At 41.0% G+C, this 11,193-nt stretch overlaps 1 protein-coding gene across 1 annotated transcript in view; it reads right to left on the reverse strand.

The window, feature by feature from the left end:
* The window catches only part of LOC140917741 (UDP-N-acetylglucosamine transferase subunit ALG13), a 39,550-nt gene extending 28,585 nt beyond the window's left edge, over positions 1-10,965 (reverse strand). The window contains exons 1-9 of the mRNA XM_073361171.1: positions 10,825-10,965; positions 9,752-9,835; positions 7,570-7,620; positions 6,348-6,394; positions 5,043-5,115; positions 3,956-4,037; positions 3,522-3,702; positions 2,460-2,535; positions 1,504-1,612 (exon numbers count right to left, since the gene is read on the reverse strand). Coding sequence (XP_073217272.1) covers positions 1,504-1,612; positions 2,460-2,535; positions 3,522-3,702; positions 3,956-4,037; positions 5,043-5,115; positions 6,348-6,394; positions 7,570-7,620; positions 9,752-9,835; positions 10,825-10,965 — 844 coding nt within the window. The remainder of the gene's footprint in view (positions 1-1,503; positions 1,613-2,459; positions 2,536-3,521; positions 3,703-3,955; positions 4,038-5,042; positions 5,116-6,347; positions 6,395-7,569; positions 7,621-9,751; positions 9,836-10,824) is intronic.
* Positions 10,966-11,193: the final 228 nt, after the last annotated feature.

Genomic DNA, 11,193 nt, shown 5'->3' on the forward strand with positions numbered 1-11,193 from the left:
GAAATTTTGGGCCAGAAACAAAAAACGTCCCTTTCCTCCGAGTCAGCACTGAGGTTATGTCCACACTGCATACCACTTGCGGTGGTGCGTAGGGTATGGGTAGCTACACATCACAATGAAAAGCAGGCTGCATCCACACTGGTGTGTAGCTACATGCATCAGTGAAAGGCTCTGGCACGGGGGAGGCAGTGGGGAAAGGCTCGGCAGCAGGGAACCTCCAGAATCTCTCTCCACTACCTCCCTCCTGCCAGAGCCTTTCCTTGCTGTGAGGAAAGTCTCTGGCAGGCCCTGGCAGCAGAGAAAGGCTCCCGGAGCTTTTACCAATGGCTGGAGCCTTTCCCTGCAGTGGGGAAAGACTCCAGCAGTTGGGGGGAGGGCACCACTGTAGACAGGAGAGGCACTGCTTGTGCAAGTAGAGAGCTATGTAGGGTACATACACACAGGGCTCAGCCATGCCTTCACTCTACTTGCCTAAGCAGTGCCTTTCCTGTCTACACTACTATTAATACCCATGCTAGAGGCGTGTGCAGTGTATATACTCTACACCTCCCCAAAAGGAGCGAGCAGCGTAGCTGTACTGAGAGTCAAAAGCCCAGCCTGGCATTAGGGGCTGCTGTTTTCAGATCTTCCATCAGCACACCAAATGCTGACCAATTGTGATCATTTTGTAAGGCGGGATGTATCTGGATAATTGTAATCTACTTAAATCTCCCTGACAGGGAAATTCTGAAAAGTTACTCTTCCTTTATCACTCCTAAATTTCTGTATAGTGCTGTTGCACACTGGGAACTGGCTGCTCTGTTTAGTCCCAGAAAGGACTGGACTAAATTTCAGTGATGAGTAAAGCGAACCTATTGCATGCCAAAGAATCCCAGATGTGAATGCAACAAGAGAGATGTGGGGAGAGAGTGTAACATTTCCCTAGTGCTCAAGCCCCTGGAGAGCTGGGGAGGAAGGGAGCACTTGTCTCATTTGGCAGTTCAAAGTGCACACTAACTGCTAAGTGACCCCCACCCTTTCCTGTTACTCTGAACCCAAATGCAATTTATGGAACACATGAGCCTTTGTGCAGATACTGCAACCATAAAAGTCCCCATTTTACATTTGAACTTGATCTGAAAATAGCATTACAAGACGATACTCTGCTATTGCACTAAGCTTTCCTGAACCCCCACATTTCCTAGTCCAGAACCAGTATATTTTTCTCAACAGATCAGATTTCAGGAGCATGATGGACATCACATAAAATTGGAAGTACTCTACTGGTTGCTTAGAGATGAAAAAGAAGAAGTCTCTGGCCGGTAACAGGATGTATGCTCCACAGATACGTTTGCTGGGTTAGATAATGCCCTTCACGTTTCAGGTACGTGTCTATTGCTCAAGCCCTCTGTGCAGGTCCTGAATACTTGTAAATAGGTCTATAAAATAATCTCATGGAGCCTCAATAAAACTTTTACTGTTAGCCAGGAATTTATAGACTATTCAAAGGGTTTTTTTAGGTACCTTTTCTGCTGTCCAACCAAACATCAAATTCTACATTTCGATAGATCTCAGGGTCCAGGGCTTTTAGCACTTTATAGGGAAAAGGCATCTTTGATGGATTTTCTGGAGGCTAAAACAGAGTTAAAATGGACTACAATTAAAAGCATGCCATATATTCACAACCCTTGCAGAGGTTCTAATTATTTCAAATAAGCATATACACTTTGTCTTCCCTGCCTCTTTCACTTCCACTATGAGATGTAATTAGTTTGCTTCAAGTACAGAATCTAAGAAGAATATGAACAAGTCTTTAGGTATTATGGATTCTGAGGCTTGAGGACAAAGTAGATAAATAAAAATCATGTTGAAGAAGTTCATCACAGACTCTATACTGATCTGCTTGATTTCAGAATAGAAAGTTTTTAGTCACTAGGTAAAAACAGGGAAGGAAAAAACTAACTAGAGACTGACTTTCAGAAGCTGCTGACCACACAACTCCAAACCAAAGTCAATGAGTGTGTGCGTGTAATTAATTACATTACACGCATACACAGGCTCCTTGAATGTTAGCTAGAGCAGTGTTTTGAGCCAGGCCTGGTAAAATGGAACAGCACTGTTCATGTGTCTAAAATAAAATAAGATAAATTAGATAGTTTCTAGGTAAGAGTCCAGATCAGGGATTGTTTGCCAAATTTTGTTTTTAAAACCTGTAGGGTTTTTTTTAAAGCTACCTAGAGAACAAGAGTCTCAGAAATAAGCTTTTTAATATGATAAAAGGCTCAACAATTAATTTAAAAGAAGGGATAAAGAATACCAGGGCTAAAAACTAAACATGCACATGCAAGATTGAGGAAATAAAAAAAGGGTGTAAATCTTCAACAGCAGCATTTAGAATAGGAAGGGCTGATTCAACCTTAATCACAGTATCATGAACACTAATGGGAAAGAATTAAAGGATTCTCCCTTAATTGCCAAACCTTTGCCTCTTCAGTGCCTTGTTTGAGTTTATCTTCAGGTGGGTTGTCAGTATCATTGCCTTCCCAGTCTTCCACTCTAAGCAATTTAAAAATAGGATTACAAAATACAATGCAAGATTTCTTGCCAGCCCTGAAATCAACAAGATCAAACTGACTGAATGACCTAATAGAAGAACCATGGCGCCATCAAGTGATAAGATGCAAGCCAGAACCTAACACTATTATAATGTAGTACAAATATGAAGTTTTGCACATGCAGCACTCACACAGAGTAAACTCTCTTCTGATTGCAAATAAAATGATCTCTCCCGTAGCCCCTTCAATTCAGGTCTTCCACGCAGTAGCAGCCAACATTGCTTTATGTTTAAGAAAGGGTCAGCCCAGTTCTATTCTGCAAACTTAAACACTCCTTCAGTTATTCCACTCATGGGCACTATGGAGTTCCTTTTTTTTTTTTAAATCTCAAGGACTCCTTAACAAGCGTGTCTAATTTAAAAGTGTTTAAGAACTGCCAGAGCCAGCAACTTAAATTGGGTCCTGTCTGGCTTGCACTTCATCACCATTAATAAGGTCAAATGTTGTCCTCTCATCTGTACAATGCCATTGGTTACTACCCCATCAGAAACAAAAGGGCTACACAGTGGCACTGCAAATGAGGGCAGGGTTTGGTCCTAAACTTAAGGCATAGTTAACGATGTACGAGCTACAATAGAATCAGCTCACTTTCTCATAGCAGTCTTGCTGCTGCCATACTAATAGGAATTAAAGCCAATGATTCTGATTACTCATGATTTGTTCAGTAAGAAGGTGCCATCTGACAGTGCTAGTTGACTATAGCCAGTGGGAAAGGTTGCTGCTCAAACATGTCACTTCCCAGTCCCAGGAAAAACACGCTGCTTTTTCCACAATATGCTCAGACTCTGGCTCAGTACCAGGACATTGGAGGATGGCCACAGATGTTCCACATGGAAGCTCAGAACACACCTAGACGACTAGTCCCACCAACACCTTTTTTAAGTGATCAGTTAGCGTTCACAGGATATTTTGTTTTTAATCCCGTACCTCCTTTCAGATGAAGTTTTGGACACTTTCTCGGGAAGGCAATCAAAGTTTGCATCCTCACTTCCAACAGAGGCACTGTTTCTGTTCTTTTTGGTCCCACTTCGAAACATCTCAACTGCAGTTCTCAATTCCTCCTCATCCATGTCAAACACATCTTTGTACAGGATCTCGTACAAGACAGCTGGGCAAACAAAGCACAGAGAACCCAATGGTTTTGACTTCGTGCCAGACAAAGAACACCTGGAGTCTGACAGGTGACCTTAGAGTAGTGGATGTGCTTATTGTGGACTTTCATAACACACCAACTACATTAAAAATAGTTAATGAGCTTTCCACTTTCTTCTCCCTTCAGTACCCCTCTCCTCCCAAGAAAGAGAACATTTGAAGAACTTAACACTCTTCCCATTAAAAATAGTGTAAGAGAGTTAATTTACCCTGGCAAACAGCAGCATCTGCCTGAAATTGTTTTGTATACACAGAGTCGTAATGGCCGTTACTGGAACAACACAGCAAGATCTTGAAAAAACAACAAAAAGCTTTGAGGAAGAAATGAAAGAAAACCAAACATTTTCTATTTGATGTCCTCACTCGAGACTACAAATCCTTTACTTATTCTAAGGCCAGTGCTTTAACACGCTGTCCAAACAATGGGTATGCTTAGTATAAATACAAACAGAGTGTTAGAAACAGAGTTGATCCCTATAAAAGACTGTAGCAAGTGTACAAATAAGTTTGCCTATCACCCACATGGACACTGTTTTGTCATTTCATGAACTGTTAAAGGTCAAATATGAGGGACTTTACTATGAGTCAACTACCTTATGAACAAACAGTCTAGAAGTTAAATGCCACTCTTACATTAGAATCCCCAAACTTCAAAATCTTATTGGCCCACTAGTATCAAACTAGAGGAAAAGCTATTTCACAAGAAAAAGCTAAATATAGAACTTTCCCTACACCCTTCAATTGTGTAAAAACTTCAAGTGGGTTTAGACTATCTACTGCTTTACGTAACAATGCACAACCCACAAAAATCAAGCTAATTAATTTCTATCCAGGAGGGGAAAAATACACCCCAAAAAACCCCCCAAAACTTGTCTGTTCTCTTTTGGGGGAGGGAGAAGAGTACCCTTTCTTCACCCATATATTTGTCTAATCTTGCCACCTTCACTTTGCTCATTAGCAACTCAATCCAAGTATCTCATTCTACCTAGTAAGATTAAAAAAAAATTCAAGCACCATCACCCCAGAAAAGCTAAAGCTGATCAAATGGGAAGATTCCTCATCTGTAATATCCTAACTCCTGCAGCCAACAGGAACTGTTTCAACTGTGAAAAAATTCATTTGGGGAGCATTAGCCTTGTTGAAGTTAGCTTTGGTTTTGTTTTTTAAGTGTGCAAAATGTGCAGAGACTTCACTGGAGTTACAAGAGCAAAACTGAAGTGAAAATCTCATTAGAACAGAGTGAAATTAGAGCTATCTAGGAGTGGGAGGGTAGAAAATTGGCTCATATCTCCTTACCTTGTCTTCAAAGCCATTGTTTGTAGCATAGGCAGGTGGCTTTCCAGGGTACCGGTACAGAATAAAGTCTCGACTAGGCAAGAAGGCGGGGGAGGGGGGGGGGGGGAGAAGGAGAGGGAAGAGAGAAAAAAAAAATCGAGAATTGAAAGAGCATGCGTTTAATGCAAATGCTTGTTATGAAGACATTTGAAGAGAAGAGTTTGGAGGAGAATCCACTGTTGGTTAATATAAAGAATGAGAGCAGAATATTTTTCCTAACAGGTGAATGCCAACATAAAATTTAAGCAATAACTAAATTCACAAAGTGGAACCATCTACTTGAAAGAAGAAATATTTGGTAAAATCTACGATGTCTGGTTTCAGATAATAAAAAGAGCATCTAATTATGTCAGGTAATTCTGATCTCAAGACAGATTGCTCTGATAGTGAGGCAATTAACCCTAAACGAAGTAGTTCCCAAAAGGGTTAGAATCTCAGTACAGGATGCCATTAGAACCTTGTAGAAATCTAATTGTTCATTTTGGACTGAAACAGGATGCAAAGTGTTTTAGTGTCTCTGCCATTAGGCTCCTAAACTGTTTGTTCAGAAGTGGTAGTATTTTTTTTTTTTTAAGCAAGACAGACAGTGCCTACAGAGGATTCAAATGTTAATTGAAATTATAATTTATTTTAAATGCATTTCCAGGCATACACACCGAGCAGCACTTCTCACTTCCTGAATTTTCAAGGACACCTCATATAGCAAGCACAGAGTTTTATTTGTGTGTTGGCAATTAACTTTTATAGCTAGCATTAGTGCACACAATTCTACATCATTTCATACACTTCCCCGTCAGTAAGTCTTTCACTGTAAACTCTTAAAAAAAGAGTGTAATAGTTATGAAAAGTGCCAAACAGACATCACTAGAGTCTGAAGCCCTCTTATAATTCACAGAGCCAGTACTACCTGGGCAGCAGCAATGAAACCTCCAGTAGTCAGGCTTAGCTCCATCTCCATGGCCACCAGGTCTTTGTCCTCTTGTGAGACTTAATTAGGATGCCAATTCAGTACATTTCAGGATGTGGGATCCTCTTTACCTGGAATTGGTCTGCAGCCACCCATTCACATAATAAACATTGAACGGCAGTCACTCCTAAGCCAAGCTGACATCAGAACTAGATGATCATAATGGTCCCTTCTAGCCTTAAAAATCTATTAATCAAGAGATCCTGGGCCCCACAGCTAGTACCCTTAACCATTCACAGCCCATTACAAAATTAATTTTATTTTAAAATAAAAATTTTAAAAAAAAGGAAGAGACTTACTTATAGATCAATGAGAGCGCACTTATTTCCAATTGGCCAGCACTTTCCTAGGTGTATAAAATTATTTTGAGATCATGTTAGAAGGTACAAAAATAAATGTTCTTCGTCAAATGTGTAGTGGAGCTGACCACTGAGCCTGCCATGCAGTACTTGGAACTGTATACTGGCTCTCACTATACCATTAGAAGAGCTAGTCAACATTTTTCGTGATTTTTTTTTAAATAAGCATTTTCTACCCAGCTCTAACTACTGGATAAAATTCTGAGCCCCTATCTTCAAAGCCCTAAAAGACTCAAACCAAGCTCTATAAAGGAGTAGATCTGAATATACTGCCCTCTGCAATAACTGTGCTTCATAGGGACAAGGAGAAAAAGGGTCTACTCCTCAATCCTTAAAAGTTAGTGGTAAGTGTAAAACCCCTCAGACTACCTTAAAAATATTTATGTGGGCACTGAAGAAAACCCACTGAGAGAGAGGAAGAGAGAGAATCAATGTGAAGTGATGATGTACTCCTCAAATTCTTAAGTTCCATCTTTTGCAAAATTCTGATTCCTTCTGCGTCTGGAAATTTGTAAAATATGAGGCTTCCTGAAGAGAAGATCACTGACATAGGACAAGTAAGTATTCAATTTTTGGCCCAGTAATCAGAGGCAAAGTTGTAGCTAAGCTCTACTAGCTAGACCTGTGCCAGTCTCAAATATATTTTTAAGTATTTCTTTGATAAACATACTACATTTGCTTTAGATACTCTTATATCCTGCTCATGTTCACTAGTTAAAAATCTTCAAAGAAACAATAAGTAAGAAAGTAGGGGTTTTCTTTTTTCCAAATCTGGAAAAAAATGCGAAATTTGTCAAACATTTGCTATGAATTATGCACCCAGTTTTGTAACAGCCTGTTAAAGATCCAGGCTGACAGGACCAAAGTTTGGTTCCCTCAGCTTAAATTACATTGTTGTGGTTTGACAATGCCCCTTTTTTGCCCACAAGCAAGAACCAAGGCCCTGATCCTGCCATCAGATCCACAGAGTTCTACTGCACCCACACAAAGTCCTATTGAAATCAACAGTGCTCTGTTCAGGTGCAAGGGTCCACCTATGTTGATCTGAGAACAGGACTGAGATACAAGTTAGCAGGGAGAACAAAAAAACATTCAAACTTACATTCCAGCAAACTTCATGAGCTTTTGGGGCTCAGCCTCAGGAATATGAATCTGGCCTTACCTTTGGATCTCCCAGCCGTTCCAGATATTTTTCAAATGATCCTTCCACATACTTTAAAAAAAAAAAAAAAAAAAGGAAAAAGAAAAAAGATATAATTGATTTAATCAGCTGCATATCATTACTAAATCTGCTGGAAACATTTAGAGTCAGAATTTGCACTTTGTATTTAAAACGTTTAGAGGAAAACTGAAAATATTTTTCTTATTTGTATTACTCTAGTGCCTAGGAACCAAGTCACGGATCAGGACCCCATTGTGCTAGGCGATGTACAAACAGCTGATCCCTGCTCCAAGGAGCTTACAATCTAAGTATAAGACAACAGATGGATAGAGACAATTGGGGCAGGGAGGAGTACAAGGAAACAATGAGATGATATTGGTCAGCATATAGGCAGTGGTTTTAGGCCAACAGCCTTCGAGTTCATAAGGCAAGTAAGTAGCCTTCCTGATCATGAATGATTTCTCCCTCTCCCCCACATTTAGGAACAATTGCATATGTATGTGCTTAGTAAAGGAGGTAACTTCTTGCTGAAAAGCTATTTTATCTATATGCACTAGATTGAACAGAAGAAAAAAAAAATCACAAAGTCAGAATTATAGCAGTGTTTCCTCAAACATATTAAGGTAGCACATGGGAATGTCTTGTGTCAAACATGAGGTCTGGAAGGTCCAGATATCTCGTGCACGTGCCAAACTAAATGTACAATTTGGTTATATCTGGGTCTAATACTTCGGTCTGAAAATTTTAACAATTTGCCCCACCTGCTTGCATTCAGTGCATTGCAGAAGTGACTTTTCAAGCACATTTGTTTTTAAATTGCAGGGTAACAATTTTAGCTATTATCAAATTTTATATCTACTCCTCCAGTTGAAAAGGGATAGCTTAAGGTTGGGAAAGGTAGATATCCTAAAATACACAAGTGCAAATACTAGCATTGCTCACCCCAGCCCTTCCTCCAGAGGCCAATATCTTAAATGCCACGTAGTTTACTGTGTCCTTCTTTTATTGGATAAGGCAAAGATCTTGGCTGCTCTGTATGGAAGTTAAAATACCACAGCAATAATTGTGAGTAGGAACTCGTGCAAGTGCCTGTCACCAAAATGTCTTATCTCACTATTATGCAGCATGTTCTGAGCCAACTGGATGTCTCCCTCCACCGCAATGGTAGCTGCATTTAAGTGGGAGTATGAACACAGTGTACAAAGCACTTTAACACTTGATGTGAAAAAGACTGTAGAAAACTTACAGTATTATAATACTAAAAAGTTAGTTTATTGCTTTCAATATCTATTTGGTGGATAAAACATTTAGAATTGTTCCCTTAAGATGCAGGGAAAGCCATTTGTGAATTAGAGTTCAAATAGCCAGTAGAGTATTCAGAATGCTCTTCAGAACCAGGTTGTTTCAAAGCAGTCACAGGACCTGTCTATACTGGTAAGTTTACCTGTTGCCACTGATCCATCAGCAGCAACAAGTACATTTCCTAATATTCAGCAGTATTGTAACAAACCGAGGCTAGGTATATAAAGACACCACAGTTGTCGGCAGGGATTTAATTTGTGATCTTCTGAATGAAAACCACAGACCTCTACCACTTCAGTTAAAGCAGAGTCTTCACTGGGTGAAAATAGCAGGCTCCTACAGTTGTTGAAGTCATCCACTGAAAGCGTACAGTGACATTAAAGCACGTATAACACCATGGTTAAAGAGCTATGCTGTATTCCACTGTCCTTAGAGGTGCATGTTTTACTTCAAAGTGTAGTTTCCTCACACACAAGAAGTTTCAGTTTCACAAAGATAGCTTATTAAATGTCTATACAGTACTATAATCAGTTACTTAAAATGAGAGATCAGATGTTTAGAATAAACGTATATTACCTTTTACAAATAAAAATGTTGTGCCATATAAATATATTTCCAAGGTTTAGAAACAAAATCTAAGGTTGACTAGAAACTAATGGACAGCATACAGAGTAAGGCAAACGAGCAAGCCTTTTACCCTGAACTTCTCATCTCGCTTAGTACTAGTTTAAACCCGGGCTTGGTCAAAACTTAACAAAACAAAGTACAGGGAGATGTAGGTTTTCAGTGCAGAGATCTACATAACTGTTTATGTATAAACACCCCCATTATTTCCACACACACAAAACTTTGCATATCATAAATACACTAGTCTACTTACAGACTCAAAGTTATGCTGGTTTTCCCTCATAAACAAAACACAAGCCTTCCTGACTTCCGTATGATGAATCTGACAAGAAAACAGCTAGAAAATAAAAAAGGTGTTTTAAAAGGCACTGAAATGAAAGGTTTTCAGCTAATTTTAAATTACACTTTGCACTAAGGCTCCCTTTACATATAGTTTACATCAGTGGTTCTCAACCAGGGGTCCAGGGTCCCTGGGGGACCGTGAGAAGGTTTCAGGGGGGTCCTCCAAGCAGAGCCAGCGTTAGATTCGCTGGGGCCCAGGGCAGAAAGCTGAAGCCCCACTGCCTGGGACTGAAGCCCAGGGCCCTGAGCTCTGCCACCTGGGGCTGAAGCCAAAGCGTGAACAACTTAGCTTTGCGGGGGCTCTACAGCAGGGAGCCCCAGGTAAGTGTCCTGTACAGGTGGGCAGTGGAGTTTTTATATCATGTGTGGGGGGGGAAGCCTCTGAAATTAAAAGGTTGAGAACCTCGATTTACATTACAAGGTGAATATATTATAAGCATGTTACAGACCTGAACAACATATACTATAGGTAATTATAAGCACACCATTAGGTGATAGACAGTTGTAATCAACCTATAGGCCCATTGGACTAACAGTCTATAGAAAGCGACTAATCGTTTAATAAAACCCTTTATAAGTTACTCATAAAGAGAGCCTCAATATAGAGCATGATCTTTTTGGGTTGCACATCTGTGCCTTACATTATTTGCCCCCGCATTTTTAAGCGGAAGAATTTGAAGATGCTAAAGGAAAATAAATGGATTGTTGATTAGGTAACCACTGGTAGAAGATTAGTCCAAAGGAGAACCCCAAAAGAAAAGAAGTCAAACCCCACTTACAAGCGCAGCTGGCTCTTTTTAGGAGAGAAGGGGCTAGAATCTGGGGGAAGGGAGAAGAGAAGGTCTCTCCCCAAAGGCATGAATTGTATTGAACTCCAGCTAGCAGAGCTAGGATGTGGTGGGGAAAGGACCACCCAGGTCTGGCCTATGAGGGGAACGAGCCTTGAGGGGCAGCCACCCTGGGTGGGAAGGAAACTCCTTTTACCTGCTCGGAAATAGCCCGAAAGAGACAAGAGGCGTCTTTAGCAGTGAGCTTGCGGTACAGCCCCAGGCTGGCCAGATACTCATCCATGGTGACCTCGCTGAGGGATTTCTGGCCGAAGTATTTCTTCCAGCCTTTCTGCATCTTCCGACCGGGGGCGGGTTCGGGGGGGGGGGGTGGGGGTGGAAAGGAGGGAGGGGTAACTCCTACTTCTGCGAGGCAAGAGCCCCCGGGTCCAGCCTGAGGACTAGGAGCAGGCACCAGGCTGGTGGGAGGACAGCTGCATTGTGGCCCCGGGGGCTTTGGAGCCGTGGGGCTGGGGGGAGGGGAGGAGGGGCTCGCTGGGGAGGCTGCAGGGGAGACGGCGGTGGG

Source organism: Lepidochelys kempii, chromosome 9 (assembly GCF_965140285.1).
Source record: "Lepidochelys kempii isolate rLepKem1 chromosome 9, rLepKem1.hap1, whole genome shotgun sequence".
NCBI lineage: Eukaryota > Metazoa > Chordata > Testudines > Cheloniidae > Lepidochelys > Lepidochelys kempii.